The sequence below is a fragment of the Sceloporus undulatus genome, chromosome 3 (assembly GCF_019175285.1).
Source record: "Sceloporus undulatus isolate JIND9_A2432 ecotype Alabama chromosome 3, SceUnd_v1.1, whole genome shotgun sequence".
Taxonomy (NCBI): domain Eukaryota; kingdom Metazoa; phylum Chordata; class Lepidosauria; order Squamata; family Phrynosomatidae; genus Sceloporus; species Sceloporus undulatus.
Window position 1 is genome coordinate 3,076,192 of NC_056524.1, and position 22,428 is coordinate 3,098,619.

General features: G+C 40.8%; 1 protein-coding gene across 4 annotated transcripts in view; it reads right to left on the reverse strand.

Annotated features, from left to right (window-relative positions):
- ATG16L2 (autophagy related 16 like 2) overlaps positions 1-21,966 on the reverse strand; it is a 38,831-nt gene extending 16,865 nt beyond the window's left edge. For 3 of the 4 annotated variants that reach the window (XR_006103083.1, XM_042460024.1, XM_042460023.1), the window contains exons 1-9: positions 21,836-21,966; positions 19,956-20,029; positions 18,869-19,111; positions 16,435-16,500; positions 15,145-15,240; positions 13,600-13,662; positions 7,183-7,291; positions 1,740-1,845; positions 1,014-1,084 (exon numbers count right to left, since the gene is read on the reverse strand). Coding sequence is in view for 3 of the 4 variants with exons in the window: in XM_042460024.1 (XP_042315958.1) it covers positions 1,014-1,084; positions 1,740-1,845; positions 7,183-7,291; positions 13,600-13,662; positions 15,145-15,240; positions 16,435-16,500; positions 18,869-19,111; positions 19,956-20,029; positions 21,836-21,940 (933 nt within the window). In the remaining variant the exon portion in view is untranslated. The remainder of the gene's footprint in view (positions 1-1,013; positions 1,085-1,739; positions 1,846-7,182; positions 7,292-13,599; positions 13,663-15,144; positions 15,241-16,434; positions 16,501-18,868; positions 19,112-19,955; positions 20,030-21,835) is intronic. The other variant, XM_042460025.1, reaches the window with a different exon arrangement.
- Between the last annotated feature and the right edge of the window lie 462 nt (positions 21,967-22,428).

Sequence of the window (22,428 nt, forward strand, 5' to 3'; positions counted from 1 at the left end):
GCAATAAATCCTTGCAACAGGACCAGAGGTGGGGAGCAACTAGGCTGTTCCTAAATTCTGCTTGTGAGGAAAATTACCTTTTTGGACTATTCCCCAGCCAAAAGATTCTGGGAGGTGCAGTCCAAAAGAACATCACATTGAGCTGACATAAACAATAGACAGGTTTCCAAATCAGGAACTGACCCTCTCAATCAAGTTATCAAAACATATCATGTATGGACGCCCTCCACTTAGGGATGGATGGGTGATGGAAAGTTTCCTTTCTGCCTTTCCTCCAATTGCCTCCACTATTTTGTTTAACTTTTCAAGACCTCGGATCATCCTGCTAATGAGCTCCGGATGTTCACAAGTTTAGCCTCCAGCCTTTCTCCTACCAGGTGGCTGCAGCTGCTTAGCAAACCATCACCACACTGGTTCCTCTTCTTCCAGCCTCACTGTGGAAGGAGAAACAGGGTGTGTGTGTTGTGTGATGTTTACTGCAAAGAGCCAGTGTTGTGTTGATCTGGCAATGGCTTTTGGGTACAGCTCTGCACTGACCTCTGGTGCCCACATAGAGGAAACGTCGCTTCCAAACTTGCTCTCTGAGGTCATGTACATATCAGACATGTATAGCACTTGTTACGATTTTAGCTCCAGGGGAATAGCAGGCCACACTCTCTTAGCTTCAGAGAAAGGCCATGGCAGACCTTTTCTAAACAAATCTACCCAAGAAAACCCATTTCTAGATTCATCTTAAGGTTTCTGTATGTGGAAAACGACTCAAAGACACACAACAACATGTGGTGGTAGGACCAGACCTCCCAAGTCTCCTTCTAGCATCCCATAGTTGTGCATTCCTGGTATAAACAAAGATATAATGGAATAGGCAGCATCTGGTATTCATATGAACGGTGGTTTCCTCCCTCTGCCAAGGAAATCCTTTCCACACCTCCCACCGTGAGCAGAGTGTGCATCTCCTCCTAGTTGGCCTAAGCAGTGTTCACAAACAGCACTGACCCTCCTCTCACACTCACCGATGGGTCAAACTCCACACTGGTGATGCTTCCATTGGCCCCTTCCAAGCTCTGCATGTTTTCCAGGTGACCTGAAGGAGGACATCAAACAGAAAACCCAGGGTGAGCTCACCAACTGCCTTTTCCAACCCCAATAAAAGCAGCAGAAGTTATAAATGAGTCCTTGAAGGGCAATGAGTACCACCCAATCCTTAAATGTCAGCCAAGATTGGTATTGTTTTATTGTTATCGTTTACAATTATGTTTACAATTATGATCGGAGTGTGGTGGTGCCTCTATGAACGAGAGGCCTCTAAGAGACCTGGTTACCAACAGCCAATTTGCAAACCCAGGGTTGTGGCTTCCTTGGTTGAGTCTATACACCTGTAATGTAGCCTTGCCTTTTTTCCTCCTCCCTTCTAACTTTCTAAGCATCATTGCTTTTTCTACTGAGTCATGACATGAGGAAGGTAATGGCAAACTTCATCTGAATGAATTTTGCCAAGTGAAAACTATTTTTTATAACCAGCATAGTGTACTGGTTTGAGTATACATTGGGACTTCAAGAGACTAAGAAAGTCCTCTGATAGAGTTTGCCATAGTTCAGAAGAAATCTGAAAGTTCATAACAAGAACATAGGTGGAAGATAGCTGGGGAAAACTCTCAATGCTTTTAGACATTCAAAGCTTCCTTCTGCTGTTGTGAGTTAAGGCAAAGAGCAGGTCGTATCTTTGGGCATGACCTTACCTGCAACCACATTCCAGAGTCTGATGCGTCTGTCCGTCCCACCAGTCGCCAGCATGCCTGAATTGGGACTGAACTTGATGGCATTGATCTCAGATGCATGAGCTTCCTGGAGAGGGAAGAGAAGAAGGAGGAAGAGATGCTATGGTCAGTCCAGGAGTTTCAGCTCCTGAAGACTCATACAGTTGGAAGACATCCCAAAGGGCTATCCAGTACAACCCCTGCCATGCAGGAAGACAAAACCAAAGCACCCTGGACAAATGGCCATCCTCTAAAGAAGATTCCACCACGAAGGAAGCATCTTCCACTGTTGGACAGCTCTTCCTCTCAGGAGGTTCTTCCTACGGTTTGGGTGGAATCTCTTTTCCTGTAGCTTACATCCATTGCTCTATGTCCTAGTCTCTGGGCAGCAGAAAACAAGCTTGCCCCATCCTCAATATGACATCCCTTCAAATATTTAAACATGGTCATCATGTCTCCTCTTAACTTCCTCTTTACCAGGCAAAACATATCCAGCTCCCTAAACTGCTCCTCAGAGGGCTTGGGGGTTTCCAGACCTTTTGCCATTTGGTTGCCCTCCTCTGGACATGTTCCAGCTTCAAAACATCCTTCTTGAATTGTAGTGTCCAGAATTAGACACAGTATTCCTGGTGAGGTCTGACAAAGCAGAATAGAGGTAGTATCGCTTCCCTCAATCTAGACATGATATTCCTATGAAGTTTTGAATTACATTGGCTTTTTTAGCTGTCACATCACACTGATGACTCATGTTCAGCTTAAGGTCTCTTAAGACTCCTAGAATCCCTTTCACATGTACTGTAGTTCTGCTAGTGTGAACCATTATCCCAAACCGCATCTTCCCAACTATTCTTTCCTTTCTTTCTTTCTTTCTTTCTTTCTTTCTTTCTTTAGAGATGCAATTCTTCATTAATTTTATTCTTGAAGGAAGCACCAAGTAAAGTCACAGCAATTTTCTTTCTGGTGTGAGAAAGTCTTTGAAAACTGCAGTTTTTGAGGACTATTTGCAGTTAATGATTTATTCTGTGCAAAAATGTTTTTTTTGTTTTTGCACAGAAAACAATATTTACTGCACAGAATCAACTGTTTCTTGTTCAGAAATTGCTGTTGATCAGTAAAACCATGTAGAAATTTAGCACAGAAATAATTCTTACACAGCAAAGATTCTTGACAGTCAATGTTCTCTCTCTTCAGGGTTTTCCAACATTTGATAAACATGATTTTTGGTTATTTTTATATATATACTTTTTATTCCTATTCTGTTCCCAGAACGTTTGGAGAAAACAACCAGGAAAGGACTAGATGTTCAAATTCTTGTGCAAGATGGCTAATAGGTGTAGAATGAAGATCTACAACCAGCATCCTGTTAGTGACATATATGGTTGCACTATGCAAGGAGATTTTGTACACAATGATACAACAGTCATAACCACCTGCCAGCAACACAAACATATGGATTTATCATACATGGGGTACAGGTTGAGTCTCTCTTAATTAAAATTCTGAAAGGTGAAATAATCCTAAAATCCAAACTTTTTTCATGGGTGGCTGAGAGAGTGAAACCTTTGCTTTCTGTCAGTTCAGTGTACACAAACTTTGTTTCATGCACAAAACTGTTATAAAATATTGTGTAAAATTACCTTTAGGCTATGTGCATAAGGTGTATAGGAAACATAAATGAGTTTCATGTTTAGACTTGGGTCCCATCTCCAAGGAATCTCATTATGTATATGCCAATATTCCAAAATCTAAAACATATCTGGTCCTAAGCATTTCAAATAAGGGAGACTCAACCTGTAGTACAATAAAATACAAAAAGCAGCTTGCACCGTGAAGGCACAGTACACATTGCAATTGTGCAATGGGATCTCAGCCATGTGCACTGACCATTCATCCACTTATGTTGCATATTGTTGCTATTTAGTAAAAGTGTTGTGTTATCCAAGCGCAACGTAACTCTGCCGGTGGATATTTATGCTACACTGAAGAGATGGAGGATCTCAAACTGTGCCAGAATTGTGCAACCGCTGAAAATGAGATTGGGTTCAGACTAACGGAAGCAATGTGCACTTAGATGCACAGTAATTTATGTAAGATATTTATACCATGCCTTTCCCCGTAATGGTATAAAACAGCTGGTGAACAAGAAACACAACAGATGATTAAAAAATACATATCCACAGTAACCAAGCAGAGCAGCAGGCAGAGAAATAAACATACTGAAATGAGCACAAACATATCATAAAAGAACTTATAAATAAACCACCCAAAGGAATAACACTGGACAAAGGGTGACAAACAGGCCTTTTAAAGCCTTTCTCAACAGAAGGTTTTCAGATTATGGCGGAAGGCGAAGATGGAGAGGGATGCTAGATCTCCCAAGGGGAGGAACTCTCAAAGTACGGCTGAATCTGCCAACAAGGCTTCTCCCTTGCTCTATTCAGATCAAACCTGAGTGAGTCTGGACTTGAAGGCTGAGGTCTATGAATTGGATAAACAAAACAACAAAAGAGTTCTGGCAAAAACTATAAGGGAACAACAGCACCCTGGAGCAAAAAAAAAACAATGTAATGTCTAAAAGGGTAAAATTACCCCACTGAAAGATCTAAAAATGCTAAGGGTGAATAGAATATTAAAAATACAAAACCAGAGAAAGTAAACCCTGGTGAAAAGCCAATAAAACCACCGAAAGGGTGAAGAAAAGCCCCCTCTGTTTTTTTTTTCTTTTGGCAACTATAAACAATACTAATAATAAAAACCAAAAGGCCAGAGGCGTTTCAACCGACGTCTTCTTCAGTGGAAGAAGCTTTTGAATTCAGCAAAGTCACTTTGTACATAGCTTCACAGCAATAAATGGTATCTATCCATTCAAACCCCCAAAACACACATCTTGGAAGCTTTAATTTTGAGGTACTCATTCCCCCATAAATTCCTAGGCAATGAGACCATCTTGGCTGAAGGACTCAGGGAATTGTAGTCTAAATAATAACTTCTCCAAGTTCTTGACTGGACTAGGCAGCCAATAAGATGCCCCACTTCTTACTCTGTGACTATATAACACACTGGCGGGAATTGTGTAACCTTCCAGATGTTGTTGGACTGCTATTCCTAGCATTCCTTTCCAGGAGTGGGCAACCATTGAGGGCTTGGCATTAAAAAAATAAAAGATGGTTTTTCATATATACTTGAACAAATTTTGGAGTGCATCTGTTTTTATGCATATTGGGCCCTGTGTTGTTGCAGTTATTGTGGGCCTTCAAGTTGTTTCTGACTTATGATGACCCTAAGGTGAACCTATCATGGGGCTGAGAGTGCGTGATTCACTCCAGTTCACCCATTGAGTTTCCATGGCCGAGCAGGGATTCGAACCCTGCTCTCCAGAGCCAGTCCAACACTCAAACCACTACACTATGCTGGCTCTCCACATGTGGCCCATCCCTGCTTTATGGGCTAGGGCTGGGCTCTGTAATATTCTCAGCCACAATAAGATATAACTTCCAAGGGAGTAAGTCACATTAGTTTGTTGCAGCAAAGACAATAATAAGCCTTGTGTCACCTTAAGGCTGAACAGATTTACAGTGGCATCTCCTTTTCTGAACTGGGGTTCTCTTCGTGAGATGCATAAGTTATTGTCCTTTATTGACAGGTGAACATATATTTGGGCATCCAAATTCAGAAAAGATAATTCAATTAGGACTGAGATATTCCCAAATGGTTTCTGTTGTTTGTTGTTGTGTACCTCCAAGACATTTTTGACTAACAGTAACTCTAAGGTCCAGACAGTAAGGGCAGTTTGACAGCAGAAAATGCTCCCTTGGAGAGTGGTGGAGTCTCCTTCTTTGGCGGTCTTTAAATAGAGGCTAGATGGCTGTCTGTCAGGGATGCTTTGATTGAGAGTTCCTGCATGGCAGAATGGGGCTGGACTGGGTGGCCCTTGGGGTCTCTTCCAACTCTGTGATTCTAAGGTGAACCAATCATAGGGTTTACTAGACAAGACTCATTCAGAGGGGGTTTGCCATTACCTTCGCCTGCGGTAGAGAGTGTTTCTTGCCTAAGGACACCGAGTGGGCTTCTATGGCTCAACAGGTATTCGAGTCCTGCTCTCTGAAGTCCAATGCTCAAAACACTATGCCACACTGGCTCTCTTGTTTACAACTTATAGCAAACCTAAGATGAACCTATCAAGAGATTTTCTTGACAACATTTATTAAGAAAGCAGTTTGCCTTTGCCTTCTTCTTAGGCTGAGAGAATACGACTTGGGCTTCCAAGGCCAAGAAGGGATTTGAACCCTATTCTCTAGAGTTGAAAATTCAAACCATTACGCCATGCTGGCTCTTGAAGCTGTTGTTCTCTCTCATGAAGTCAACTCTGACTTGTTGGCAGTGAACCATCCCCACCACAAGGCTGAAAGAGTGTGACCTGGGTTTCCATGGCTCAGTGGGGATTCGAACCCTGCTCTCCCAGACTCCTTGTCCTACACTCAAACCTTGTGGGCTCTTTTTCCTAGTTAACTGATCACTCACACAGCAAGTGGCAAATTTTAAAACCTGGCAATTTTAAACCAGACTTCTCATCTATGCAGTTTTAATATGAGTTCTCAAGTTTACGAGTTTACAAGTTTCTTTATTGCTAAAAGCTTGAAGCCATCAGAATTCAATACAGTTAAGGTAAAATACAAACAAACTACAATAACAGCAGTAAATTTAAAATAGAACACAGGTAACAAGAAAGCAACACAAATATATGTATGTATACAAGTGCCAAAATACAAAATCATCCTAATAGAATTTATCTATCTATCTATCTATCTATCTATCTATCTATCTATCTATCTGCTTCCTTTCTCCCACAAGGGACCTAAAAGCTCTCGGATCAGGTAACATGTGTTAAAAGATATACTATGTATTAATAGATGCAATTTTAATATATTTATTCCATCATACTATATTGATATTTTATGACTAACAGTTTGATTTAATGTGAAGTCAAAGGCTTTTATGGCCACTATCCATAGATTTTTGTGGGTTTTTCGGGTTCTGTGGCCATGTTCAATAAGAGTTTGTTCCTGACATTTTGCCAGCATCTCTGGCTGGCATCTTCACACAAATTTCTCTGAAGATGCCAGCCACAGATGCTGGCAAAACATCAGGAACAAACTCTTCTAGAACATGGCCACAGAACCCAAAAAACCCACATTTTTTTTATTTAAGTATTTATGTGGCCCATTGGCATAGTTTTAACATGCATTCAACATGTTGGAATGGTCTGTTGACTGCAATAAAGTAACACATCTCTTCCAATTGATTGATTTCAAGTACCAGTTTGAAAGCTCTGGGAAATAACAGCCACCATTAGAATCTTAGGAAATACAAGGAGGACATCAAAGAGTGAACAGTGGAGGCGGTAGTTCTGGAATCTCCGATTTACCTGTATGTCACTCACTCCGGAAGGGAGGCAGGCCGCCATGCAACAGGGAAGGCTGCAATACCGGTCCTCCGACACGCTGCTGATGGAGTTCCCCCGTTTCAGCCTGAAACTAGCCAGAGCAAGGGAAAAGCTTGGTAATACAGTCATGCCTCAGGAATATAATTACTGGTCTGCTTTTGGACTTCTTGGTTTGATCCTTGGTGCTTGCTCATAACCACACACACAAACACACACACACTCCTTTCTATCCCAGTTCCTTCCATTGCTTCTTGATTCAATGGAATTATTTTATTTATTTATTTATTTACCCGTATATACATATATACTTATATACAATAAGTTGACCTTATGTATAAGTCGAAGGCATATTTTGGGGCCAAAATTATGGATTCTGCTATGACCCCTAGATAAGTCAAGGGTAAAACTTAGGGGCATGTAACAAAGGATCTAAAGGATGAAGCAAAGCAAAACAATGTCAAAGAACGTACAAAATTCCAGCAGACATAACTCTTTGTGCTTATTCTTATGGCTGGATGGATGAGAGAGTAGAGGGGGTCGGTGCTTCACATATTATACTCTTGCTTTTCACCAGGAGATGGTTCAGTCTTTTAAATAAGAGTTAAGATACAATATTTACACTGACGATGGATAAGTCGACTCAAGTTATTTTTGGTCAAATTTTTGACCTAAATTTCTAGACTTGTACATGAGTATATACAGTATTTATTTTTATATGCCACCTTTCTCCCAGAGTGGAACCCAAGGAGGCTCACCATTATACTTATGCTTAAGAGCAATTAAGGTTTTTATTATTTTTTAACCTTTATTTTAGTATACAAAAACCATCACATAAAACATTTACACAAACATGTATAGGTCTAAACATTTTAGACAAAAAAAATTGGCCCAAGAACCCTGCGTCAAATTATCTACTGGTCAAAGTACTGTATTTAACCATTCCCTGGTGAAAAGCAAGAGTGTAATTTGTATTGGAAGCCCCATCTATTCTCTCACCCATCCAGCCTTTAGGATGAGCATAAACAGTTGTGCCTGCTGGAATCTTGTAAGTTTCTTTAGCATTGTTTTCCTTTGCTTCATCCTTTAGATCAGCGTGTTTTGGACTCTCAAAACCCTCAGCCAGCTTGGCCAACAGTCAGGAATTCTGGGAGCTGAAGTCCAAAATATCTGGAAGACCAAAGGTTGGGAATCATTATTTTTGGCCCAGTACAGACCGCCAGTTTGCGGCAGCCTGGGGCCAATTCTAGGGTTCCAGAACGTATGGATGGTGCCATCTTTACGTAGCGCTGTCCATACGGGGTTGCGTGCAGGACGCAAGCGGGCACTGCATCCGCACCTCTTGGCGCCGCATTTGCATCCTGGACACATCACAGTGCGCCAATAGCACACTGATGACAGTGTTCCTGCGCTCCCAGAAGAACCCGTTTTTCCAGGTCCTTTTGGGTCTGGAGGGACACTGCGCAGTTTGAGTGCTGCGGTGTCCCTCTGCAGGAAAACTGGGTGCCTCCAGCCCACCCTTTTGAGGCGGTCTGGAGAGCCCCATAATTCTTTTTACATGCCCCTAAGTTTTCTCTTTGACCTACCCACAGGTCATATCAAAATCCCTAATTTTGCCCCCAAAACCTGCCCTCGACATATACAGTACATGAGGTCGACTTATAGTAAATTTCCAACGTTCTTGTTCAATATTATTTAGTATAATGTAATAAATTCTTTTTGTATAAGTATCATCATCCTTATCTTCCCTTATTAACTACCTTTATTCCTTCCCTTTACACTTCCCTTTGTAATCTAGTGTGCAAAATAAAACATTTCTAATTGTTTCCATTTATGACTTCAAATTTCTAAAACCAAAGATTTTTTTTCTTTTTCATCTGTCTGATTATAGCTCATACATTTCCTTATCTAGACCAAAAAAATACAATCACACTCATTACAGGGAAGGTTTTTAATGAAGATGTATGTTTTTTCTGTTGTTAACTTTGGTATGTTTTCAAATCAGTGTTATGGTGTTTTAAATGTGGTGTTTTTACAATATGTCTTCAATTGTTTGCTGCCTTGGGTCCCGTTCTGGGAGAACGGTGGCATATTAATAAAGTAAAGTAAGTAAGTATGTATTTTGCTGGGATTTCAGAATCAAGCAACCTTATGGCTATTAATAATATTGTTGCTCTTGTCGGTATTAGCAGCAGCTTTATTTAGAAGACTCCATCCTCCTCTTCCAAATTAAATGCTTACAATATAATTAAAAATATACAAAGGCACAACATTAAAACAGAACCAAGCTGTTGGGGATGTTAAAAAGTATTTAAAACATGAACTTGTTTAAAAGAATTTTTTAAAAAAGCAGTGGAAAAACAGTCCAGTTTAAAGCCACACAGCAGCCTCTTCAAGCCCTTACTTTAAAAACCTTTTAGTTTTTAAAAACGTTCACAATAAAGAAGCCTTTGCTTGCAATGCCAACAAAAGGACAGCAAGGAAAGGGCCATTCTGGCCATTCTAGGCTCAGTCTGCATTGCAGAATTAATGTAGTTTGATGCTGCATTTTTTCCCCTCATGAAATAATTTACATTCGCTCCAAATCACCTTACTATACATATAATTTGCTTCATTCCATTCACGTAACCGTTATGAGCTTTTAAATTGTCTCCAACTTTAACTTAAGATCTGCTTCACCTATTTGTGGTCTTTACTTATTATCCCACAATTTCGCAACCTCCTTCCCTTTACCTTCATATTGTTGGACTGTTTTATTATTTACATGCATTGACAGAGTATCTAGAATTCCTAAGTCGTTCAGTTTTAAGATCCATTCATCTACTGCTGGTATTGCGTTTAATTTCCAATATTTTGCATAGGTCATATGGGTGGCAGTGATCATATAAAGCAAAACACTCATTTTGTCCTGTATCAAGTTATCAGATATTACGTCTGTTATATTTAACAGGAAGAGTTCGGGTCTTAATGGTATTTTTTTTAAGTACAGTCAGCCCTTCTTATACACGGATTTTTTATACACAGATTCAAGCATACACGGTTTGAAAATGTTCCAAAAAAGTATAAATTTACCTTGATGTTCCATTTTTTTTTTATAAGGGACACCATTTTGCTACGTCATTATATTTAATGGGACTTGAGCATACACGGGTTTTGTTATACACGGGGGATCTTGGAACCAAACCCCAGCGTATTACAAGGGTCCACTGTAAATATAATGTTCTTATGAATTTCTTCCCAAACTCTTTTTTGCTTGATCTCACTGCCACCACAAATGATATAATGTTTACATTTCCAACAATTTTTTTAGCATGTTTACCTATATTTGCCATCTTAACTGGAGTTAGGTACTATCTATAAAAAAATTTGTAGTAAGTTTGTAAAGTGTAGATTCCTCTTCCAAACATTTTCCCAACTGGAAAGGGGTATTTCATTGCCTATATTTTGTGCCCATTTAATGATGCTTGTCTTAACTGTTTCTTCATGTACTTCCTATTCTAGCATATGAAATTTTCTTGATTAGTCTTCTTCTATCCCCTGTTGTTATTTTGTCAAATCTGGTCTTTTTGATGTAAAGTCGAAGGCTTTCATGGCCGGCATCCATGGTTTTTGTGGGTTTTTGGGGCTCTGTGGCCATGTTCCAGCAGAGTTTCCTTCTGACGTTTGTCTTGAGGATGCCAGTTGCCACAGATGCTGGCGAAACGTCAGAAGGAAACTCTGCCGGAACATGGCCACAGAGCCCGAAAAACCCACAAATACTTTGGTCTTTTCACTTTCTATACCTTGATCTCTAATGTATTTTTCTTCAATCCTCTTTTATTTGCCAATATTGTAACCAGTCGAGTCCTGGGTCTTCTTTCAAGATTTCATTACTTGCTTTAAGTTTATCTATCCCTTCTGGTCTTGTTAGGATCTTTTCATAACTTAGCCATTTTCCTGTAGTATCTTTTTCTTTTTTATGAAAAGCCCATCTTGGAACTTTCCTGTATAAATATTTCTTATATGTGTTCCAAATGATTAAGAGTGCTCTTCTTATGAAGTGCTGATTAAAGCCTTTATTGTATTTGCTAGTTTTATAACAAAGATAGGCATGCCAGCCTAGTTCCATCTTGCAACTTTCCATTTCTAGATTCTTCTTATTGTCTAGGTTAATCCAGTCTCTTATCCAGATCATTGCAGAAGCATTGTGGTATATTTCTAGACTGGGCAATCCCAGGCCTCCTCTTGCCATAAACTTCTGCATAGCTTTGTATTTTATCCTGGGTCTCTTCCCTTGTCAAACAAAATTAGAGATGTCTTTTCTCCAGCAGCTGAATGGATGTTTATTAGTTATAATGGGAAGTATTTGGAAAAGAAATAGCATCCGGGGTAACACATTCATTTTTCTTGTTGCAATTCTTCCTAGTAATGTTAACTGTTGTTTCTTCCATCTTCCCAAGTCGATCTTAATAGATTTCCAAACTTCTCTATAGTAATTCTTATACAAATCCACATTGTTCTTTGTCAAATCCTAGATACAGGGGTACCTCGGGTTACGAAATTAATTCGTTCCGCCGCCGCTTTCGTAACCCGAAAAGCCTTCGCAAGCCGAAAACCCATAGGCGCTAATGGGGAAAAGCCGCGATTTCGTGTGAAATAGCGCCGAAAAGCACCAAAATTTTCTTCGTAACCCGAAATAACCTTTGTAACCCGGAACAGTTATTTCCTATGGGATTTTTTCGTATCCCGGAAATTTCGTAACGTGGGTATTTCGTATCCCGGGGTACCACTGTATTTAATTTTGTCTACCAATTGGAAATCTGTTATATTTTCTAATTCTTCTTCCCCTCTCCTAGAAAGATTTTTAGTTAGGATGCCATTCTTATTTTTGTTGACACTAAATCCTGCTAAACTCCCAAATTTCTCCAACATTTCTTCTAATCTATGTATAGTTTTCTTTGGATTCTCCAGGAAGACTACCAGGTCGTCCGCAAAGGCCCAAATCTTGTAGCTGAATTTACCTATTTCTAAACCTTGAAGTTTAGAATCATTCCTTATTTGGTTATTTAGTACTTCGATCACCAATATAAACAGTAAAGGAGATAGAGGACAACCTTGATGTGTACCTTTATTGATTTTAATTAGATTAGTTTTTCCCCATTCACAATTATTCCTGTGTATTGTTTGTTGTGGATATTGTTTATCCAATTTGCAAATCTTCCTCTGATTCCACACACCTTTATCAATATCTCTAGAAAATCCCAATTTACATTGTCGAATGTCCAAGGATACCATCCCTAGCTTCCTTACTTTATTAATTTTGAAAACATCCATCACATTTAACACCATCCTAATGTTATCCTTTAGATGCCTCCCTGGAAGGAATCCAGCTTGGTCCTCTTGAATCAATACAGAAATATAGAAAGCACTTTCTTTAGTTGTTCTGCTAGGATAGAAGTGTAAATCTTATCATCCAGATTTAGAAGTGAAATTGGACAGTAAAATTCCTATTTGTTCCAAATCTTTGTTTTCTTTTGGGATTAGAGTTGTTGTTGAGTGGTTCCAACATAATCAATTGCTTGTATTGTTGTTAAGAGTGGTGGAAAGAGTTCTTCTTTAAATGTCTTTTAGATTTTTGCCGTTAAACCATCAGGTCCGGGCGCTTTGTTGTTCTTTACCTTATTTATTGTTCTATCTGGTTCCTCCGATGTTACTGGAGAGTTTAAGTTCTTCAATTATTGTTCTGTAATTAGAAGTCCCACTTCCTTCTTTATATATTCCTTCATATTTACTCTCTTCTCTTGTGTTGATTCTTCTAATGTATATAATCTCTGAAAGTATTCTGTAACAATCTGTTTTATTCTTTCTTGTTGTGTAAATTCTATGTTATTGACTTTTAATTTCAATATCATCTTTTTTTCTTTTTCTCTTCTGAGTGAGCCATCTTCCTACTTTATTCGTGTTTCCAAAGTCGTGATATCTTGGTATTTGTAATTATATCTGAGACTTCTTGTATCATGTTTTCGTTAATCTTGTTCTTGATTAATTGAAGATCTTTGAATGCCTTAAGATCATTGGGTTTACTTTTGAAGTTTGATGTGCTTTGACTGTCATGGCACAATGCTATGGAATTCTGGGACTTGTAGTTCTCTCTGATATTTATCCTTCTCTGTCGGAGAACTCTGGGGCCACAGTAAACTACAAATCCCAGGATTCCATAGGACGGAGCCATGACAATTAAAGCGGTGTCAAACAGCATTAATTCTGCAGTATGGCAGCAACCTTAGAGACCTTTGTTCCCTCATTACATTCCTGAAAAGGGAGGAAAGCCAGCTCACACAGCAAACTTCAAGCAAAAGAAAAACAGAGATCCAAACCATGCTGAGGCAACTAACTGACCACAAAGCTGAACAACCAACTTACTCAAACAAACCCTTGAAAACATCCACATATCTGGTGAGGGTCATGGAGGTGGCGGATGCGGATCTAGATGAGAAGGCAAATGGAAAAGACGGTGAAAACATGAATGGAAAAATGAAAGGATGGGGAGGAGGTGGAGGAATTGTGGTGGAGGGTGAGGACAGGGGCACAGTCAGTATGTTAGCGGATCTGGAGGGTGACCATCAGTGCTTTGCTACAGGTACAGGTTGAGCCTCCCTTATCTGAATAGTGACACCTTCGCTTTCTGATGGTTCAGCATGCACAAACATAGGATCTTATCAGACGGGGGAAATTAAGGGTTTAAACACCGATTATCCCGTGCAAAATGTGATATCGCAATTAAGATTTTCACACACATTGCTATTAAACAGCAACAAATCATTTTCAGGATTTCCCCGTGAATTATTTGTTGCTGTTTATTGCCTGTTTAATAGCGACGCCTTGTGGAACACATTGTCATATCGTGTTTTGCATGAGATAATCATTGCTCAAACCCCTAATTTTGCCTGATTTCCCCAGTGTGGTAAGGTCCCTAGTTTCACGCACAAAATCGTTAAAAATATTGTGTATAAAATTACCTTCAGGCTATTTGTACAAGGTGTATTTGAAACGGAAATGAGTTTCATGTTTACACTTGGGTCCCATCCCCAAGAAATTTCATTGTGTATATGCAAATATTAAAAAATCTGAAAAAATCCCCAAAGCTTTTGTTCCTGAGAATTTGGGATAAGGGAGATTCAACATGAACAAATAATGGACCCTTATGAACATTATGGAGTCTAGACGAACCACTTTGCAGGCCAGAAAGCAAATCATTCTATCTCTGCACTGAAGCTGAAAATTAAGACGCACATTGCTGGAGTCTCAGTTTGTGGGAGAAAGGCAGGGTTTACAGTGATGACAATTACACCCAAAATCCATTTGGACCAGTTATCTTATTGCCCTGTGTGGTCAACCATTTGCATCTGTGATGCCTACCAGCTGGGTACAGATGTAGTATCTCCCTCCCTTGTCACCTGCATTCACAGATGCTCCCTTGCCACTGCCATTTGCAGACAGATGTCACTGAATATGGAGGTTCCATAAAACCATCATGACCAATAACCACAGATTGTCCACCTCTTTCTCCTCTAACTCCTCCTAACCACTTACATGTTGGCCAAAATCCTTTACTGTGCTTGAGTAGTGTAAATCTGTGTCTATGTAGTCATGTAGTGGTTGCAATGCACCCCATCCTCTGCTGAACCGCAACATTATGCAACCAATTGCGTATCTGCTTTTTGTCCTATTTTGTAATGGGAAATACACAGTGGCTGCTTCTGATTCCACAACCTCATCATGCATACGAGAGGACAGGTACCATTTGACCATTCATCATTATGTGACCCTGATTCCCAGTGATGGGCAATTCAGAATCTACAAGAAGAAAACCATGAGATTAAGAAGAGAAAACAATCAATTCTGAAGGCAACTTTCCAATCTAGGACAGCCACAAATATTCTTCTCACTCTTAGGTTAGCATCTTACCTAAAGGGTCTTTTCCTTAACCTTTCACCATTCTGCTCTTCAGGAACATCTGTGGTTTCCATCTTCTGCTTATCTGCCTTCACAACTTCTGGATATCTACCAGGGAGAAAACACAAAGTAGATTTGGAAGTGCAGAAACAGAGCACTGTATAAATATCTACCCACCCAATGACTTTCCCACTGGTTAAACAGCAATTGAATAGTGTGATCCTAAAGCAAAGGTATCACCTACGACAATCCTAAGGCAAAGTTATCACTGGGTTTACTAGACAGTATTTCTTCAGAGGGGCTTCCTCTGGGGCTGAGAAAGTGTGACTCAAGCTCACCCAAGCAATTTCCATGGGCAGGGGGGAATTTGAACCCTAATCTCTAGAGCTGTAGTCCAATGCTGAAACCACCTACTTGTTTGAGCATTAGACTACAGCTCTGGAGACCAGGGTTCAAATCCCCACTTGGCAATGGAAACTGCTTGGGTGAGCTTGGGTCAAACTTTCTCAACCTCAGAGGAAGGTCATGGCAAACCTCCTCTGAACAAATTCTGCCCAGTAACCCCTGTGATAGCATTGCCTTAGGATTGTCCTAAGTCAGTAGGGCCATTCCTTTGTGCTTTGATCAGGCAGGAGTCCTGTGTCCACTTCTGAACTCCACAGGTCAAGAGGATATTAAAAGCCAGAATGTGTCCATAAAAAAGCAACTAAGATGGTGAAAGGTCCGGAAGCCAAGACTTATGAGGAATGACTTAGGGAGCTGGGTATGCTTAGCCTGGACAGAAGAAGACAAGTGACATGATAGCCTTCTTTAAATATCTGAGGTGTGGTCAAGTAGAAGATGAAACAAGTTTATTTTCTGCTTCTCCAGAGACTAAACATACTCAGCTCTTTAAGTCACTCCTCTGAGGGATTTATATTTTCCAGACGCTTCACCATTTTGGTCATCCTCCTCTGGACTAGCTCTAGCTTCTCAACATACTTCTTGAATCGTGGTGCCTAGAACTGAGTACAATATTCCAGGTTACACATACAAACATCTTTGTGGCCAAGCCCCCAAAAAACCTAGCTTCAGTTTTCCCTTCGTTGTTGCTGTTATCATTGTTGTCATGTGCTGTTGAATTAACTTGACTCATGGGGACCCTATCAAAGAAAGACTTGCAAGAGATCATGTTCTTAATAGGCTACAGTTGTCCCTTTGCTCAAAGGGGAGTAGGAGAGTGAAGCAAAGAACAAGGGGAGGACGGGGGAGAACCAAACACCAGCCCTTTGCTGTTCACCCAGGCCTGAGTGTGGGACTTACACCTTCACGCTGACCCTCGTCTTGGTTGCCTTCTTCAGCTCCTGGGAGACCCTGGCGTGCTTTGCTCTGCAAGAAGAGGAAGAGGATTGTGAGATTGTGGGAAAGACTCGCCTTCCATCCACCCTCTGTTTGGTCGGCTCATGCAGGTCCTTTGCAGGATGACTGTAGCCGTGCATATTGCTTAATAATAATAATAATAATAATAATAATAATAATAATATTGATAAAGAATAATGAAACTTCATTGTGATAGTCATCATCAACTTCATAGTCTACCAGAGCAGCAAAAGGTAGGACACAGCTTGGGTCCAGACTATGTGAAAGACCCATCTCCTTGTACCTCCATATTCTCTATTCTCTGATATTTGCAGATTTGATTATTCACGGATTTGATTAATATGTTCTCTCTAGGAATATCTAGGTCCCCCAGTACAACTCTATGGTCAACTTTAACTGAAAGTTGCACTGAAAGACTTAAGAGATTCCTATAGAGAATACTAGAGAGAATACTAGAGAGGCATTTGTAGCTCCTTCAGAGTAGTTCTATGGTCAGTGTGTGTTGGACACTGACCATAGAATTGCACTGGAGGACCTAGAGATTCCTAGACAGGTGTCCTGTCAGGTAAAAACATTTTTCTTATTTGCAGATTTTCCAGATTCACAGGGGTCTTGTGCCCCTAATCCTAGTGAATATGGAGGAACAAGTGTAGTCTCTTTTGATACTGACAGGCTGTTCTCACAAATAGCCAGCAGGGGTCACTGCAGCCAATGACTTCAGCCATTTTAGGCTCACTTTTACTCAAATCCTGCTCTAGAGTATTGGGAAAGTTACATTTTTGGAGTACAGCTCCCAGAAACCCCCCCCCCCAGCTGTGGTCCAAAAAAGTAACTTTTTCAAGCTCTACATTCCTCCACTTGCTTGGCACTGAAATTCAGGGCCACTTCCCAGAGATTTAGAATAAGCAACCTTGGGGTCCCTTGAACCGTTTTCAGAATTCTTCCCAGGGTGACCAGATGCCCTCCTTTTCCAGGACACGTCCTACATTTCAACCTTCTATCCAAGAGGACTTTCAAAACATCCTCCATTTTCAGCCTGACTCAGAAGCATCCATTTACATTTACTGTATATGAGTGCTTTTAGCTTTTACTTAGTGAGTGAGGTCCTACATTTTTTCTTGAATGTCCTACAACCCTGTCCTGGGTGCGTGTAGAAAAGCTGAAATGCAATAGTGCAAGAGACTGCAATTCAAAAATCTTAATGTGCAATTCCATTTTGAGCCCTGGCACTCTAGCCTGTCAAAACAACCAGGCTGCTGCCACAATGCAGAATTAATGCAGTTTGGCACTGCTTTAACAGCCATGGCTCCATCCTATTGACTCCTGGGATCTGTAGTTTGTTGTGGCACCCAAAGCTCTCTGATAGTATGCTTCTGCCAGAACATTGACCACAGTCATGCTGGAGAACCTAGAGATGCCTAGAGAAGTTTTCTCCCCAGGCATTTTTCTTAGGTTCTCCGGTGCAACTCTATGGTCAACTTCTGGCATAAAGTGCCTGGGACGCCGTGCAAACGCAACTAAGGATTCCAGCTCACCATTATATGAATAATATGAACTAGCATAATGCAGGGTCCTACGGTATATTGTGCTCTTATAACGTACGACATTTGAAAGGCAATTAAACTGTTTCAAAAGCTATAAAAATAGTTCATTAAAAAAATATACAGCCTCCAATCTGGAGATTATATAGAATGATAGAATCTTGGAGTTGGAAGAAACCTCAAAAGTCATCCAGTCCAAGCCAATTCTGCCATGCAGGAAGACACACTCCCTGTGACAGATGGCCATCCAGGATCTGGTAAAAAAAAACCTCCAAAGAAGCTCCAAAAAACCTCCATTGTCGAACAGCCCTTACTGTCAGGAAATTCCTCCTAATGTTGAGGTGGAATCTCTTTTCCTGTAGCTTGCATCCATTGTTCTCTGTTCTAGTCTCTGGAGCAGCAGAAAACAAGCATGCTCCCTCCTCAATACAATGCCCCTTCAAATACTTTAACAGAGCTATCATATCACCTCTTAACCTTCTCTTCTCCAGGCTAAACATCCCCAGCTCCCTAAGTCTTTCTTCATAAGGCTTCATGGTTTACAGACCCTTCACCATTTTAGTCACCCTCTGGATACACTCCAGCTTCTCAACATCCTTTTTGAATTGTGGCACTCACAACTGAACACAGGATTATTCTAGGTGAGGCCTGACCAAAGCTGAATAGTCTGGGACTGTGACTTCCCTTGATCAAAAAACTGTACTTCTATTGATGCAGCCAAGGAGCATATTGGCTTTTTTAGCTGCTGCATCACACTTTTGACTCATGTTCAACTTGTTTCTACCAAGGCAGATTGTCTCTGCCTTTCCCTTTTGTGCTCAGGAGAGACCACTTACCTCTCAATCCTCTCGTTTTCGTGTTGGGCAGCATCTGCCTTCACCTGCATGAGGCACCTGAGTAGCTCTACGCTTCTCTCGGCCGCCCGACGAAATTCCCCCTCTTGGTGCCCGTAATGCTGGCGCAGCGTGTCGTATTCCTCTTTCAGGGTGGCGTTCTTGCGGTTCAGTTCGTCCACTTGGCCCCGGAGATGATACTGCTTGGCCTCCAGGTCACAGAGCTCTCCTTCCAAGTAGGCCAACCTGAAACAGATCAAACCAAGGGTTTTAGCCTTCCCAGTCTGGTTCTGTCTGGTTCCCACTGGCCATGCTGGCTGAGGGAGTCTGGGAAATGTTGTCTCAAAAAGTAATGTTTCCAAGCTTTGCCTTAAGCTCATCTTGTGTTCATATCAGAGTGTGAGAATTTGGGTTTGTTTTTTGTTGTTGTTGTTAAATTCCTCTAAACATTCTGTAGACTGCTTCGTCCCTAATAGCTTCTAAATCTCGATTGAAAACTTGCTTGCTTTCCAAAGCATTTGGAATTACAGTTAAATATTGCAAGCATGTTGTAAAACTCTGGAGACCAGAATTCAAATCTCTGCTTGGCCACAGAAACCCACTGGGTGACCTTGGGTGGGTCGCACTCTCTCAGCCTCAGAGGAATGCAAAAGCAAACCCTTCTGAACAAATCATGGCAAGAAAACCTTGTGATAGGGTCGCCTGAGAGTCTCTGTAAGTGGGAAACGATTTGAAGGCAAACAACAACAACATGTTTTATTTTATAATCTTGTTTTATAATCTTGAATATTTTGGTTATATGTATTTACCAGCTTACTTAATATACTATTGCATTCTCTTAAAAAAACAAGGTACATAAAATATGTTTTCTACACAGGCATTTTTGCTCCACACAATCATTCCTCCACGACACTTCGAGGTGTTTGAATACAGGAAGAAAGCTGTGAAAAAAGCCTCACAGCTCTATGATTCTTCTGTACAGGGTTCCTGGATTCTTGGGAAACCTGTTTTTCAATGCAGAAACAAATAATTGCAAATGTTCTTTCCGTCTCTGTCGTGAGGTCACACTAACCACACAGAGAAACTTTACCTGTCCTGCTGCTCCTCCAAGGTGGCATCTTTTGCTTTGAGGAGCATGTTCCGCTCATAGATTTTGTACGCCAGCTGAAAAAGAACAGAGAAATTTCCCCTCAGTCATTTTTAGGTACTGGAATTGTTGTTCATGACAGAACTGCAGAATGTTTTGAGGCATTTTAAAAATGGTTCTGGAAAACATGAAGGCAACAGGGCAAAAATAGTGATTTTTTTCTCTCTCATGCACAAGGGGAAATCCCCCAAATGCATCCATAGTGTTCAATTAAGTGAAGTTTGAAGTGGTCCAGGGCAGTGGCAGTAGGGTCACTGAGTATCACCCAGCACAGGGGATGGGGCTTCTGTGGAACAGGACCAAAAGAGCATACCCTCTCATCTCACTGCTACATGGCGCTCTACTCATGAATAGAATGGCACACGGCAGGGGTGCATCGTGCACTCTCCCTCTCATGAGTACAACAATGCATGGCAGAAGGGGGTGCACTGAGCTGGGTGTCATTCCTCTTCTGCAGTGTCACCTGGTGCAGTCCATCCTCCCACCACTCACCTTGTGATGCCACTGTTTTTGGATATGACTTCTTTAACAGAAAATTTGGTATCAGAGGAAAAATAACACGGAAAGAATATGGATAGGTTCCTAGCAGTTCAACATGTTGCAGCAAAATTTTTAAGCAAAAGAAGCATAGAATCATAGATTTTGAAAAGACCTCAAGTGCCATCTAATGCAACCTCATTGTGCCATGCAGAATCCAAGCACTCCCGACAGATGTCCATCCAGCCTGTGTTTAAAGACCTCCAAAGAAGGAGATTCCACCACTCTCTGGGGGACAGTGTTTCACTGTTGAACAGCTCTTACTGTCAGAAGGTTCCCTAATATTGAGATGGAATCTCTTTTCCTGTAACTTGCATCCATTGTTCTGGGTCATATTCTCTGATGGAGCAAGCAGAAAAAAAGCTTGCTCCATCTTCAATATGATACCCCTTCAAATATTTAAACAGGGCAATCATCGACTGGGTGTTGCCCGGTGCTGTACACACCCACACTTATGATGTCACTGTTCCTGGATATGACTTCTTTAACTGAAAATTTGGTATCAGAGGAAGAAATAACAAGGAAAGAATATGGATAGGTTCCAAGCAATTCAATGTGTTTCTGAAAATATTTTATTCAAAAGAAACATGAACACATTCAATGCGATAACATGATCAAATAAGGCTTGCATAGGTAAAGAAAAGTGTTTAAAACTGTTAAAATATATTTCTAAATTATATTGAAAATGTTCAGATGTGTCAATGGTTAACTAAGGTTTAAAATGGTTCCTGTTGCAGGCCAGAAAGCCTAGGCCTGGAAGAGCAAGTCTTCAAGGACATTGCCTGAGACATAATATACACAAAATGTATTATTGTTATGGTCTTGTGTTACATGGTGACTTCATGGGAAAGAGGTGTGTCCACTTGGTGGGAAGGTTGATCTTTTGAGAGAACAAAGACTGATGTCACATTCGAGCTTCTAGCATGGACTCTGAAAGAGCATGGATGTATAGTAGCCTGCTGTAAAAGTGTAAATAGCAACAAAGTCAATAAACCCTCATTTGAGTGAAAATCTGTGTTGAAGTTACTTTGTTCCTGAGTAGCTAAGAAGACTGCATCTGTTCCAGTTGGTACCAGTTCAGAACCACCGGCAGAACGAGACATCACCCATCCCAAGATCTTTTTCTCTAACAAAAACTTCTAGAGACAGCCAGGGATGGTGGGTGAGGCAGGCACACGTATCTGCTTTCCCCTGTTCTCTTTTGATGTCCCCACACGCTCAATAAGGGATTCTGGAATGTACCTTGCCTGTTGTAGGTAAACAGGCAAAACTATAGTCCAGCTCACCTCTCCATTGATGCTCTCCATTTGCAACCTGTGGCCCTCATGGCTCCTCTTCAGGCTCACCAGCACTTCCGTTGAGCCCAAGGGGCCACCGGAAAACTCTTCCATGACTCTGCAAGCGAAGCAGCAAATTTCAGAGCAGCAATCAGAAGGCTTCTGAGTCCCACTTGTTGAACACGCTTCAGAATCAATTCTTTTCAAAAGAACCACCAAAGGAAGGAGCGGGTTTTTTGAATTGCCTTGCTTCATTGCGATTGAAACCGATCACAGTAGGATCAGAACCGGTTTCAAATGGGAGCGGCAATCATATAAACCGATTGGCAATTCGCTTTAAAGCATAGTGGGAATGAGTCCTAGAACTGATGAGAATCTTGACAGGTTTGGAGACATGGTGAAACATTGTAAAAAGTGACAAGATGCAATTAGGGGCAAAACCATTAGGAGTTTTTTTTTAAAAAAAATATAGGGTACAAAAATAGCCATAGGGCCCCACTTTCTCCATAGAGTTTCATAGAATCATAGAGTTGGAAGAGACCTCAAGGGCCATCCAATCCAACCCTCTGCCATGCAAGAACTCTCAATCAAAGCATCACCAA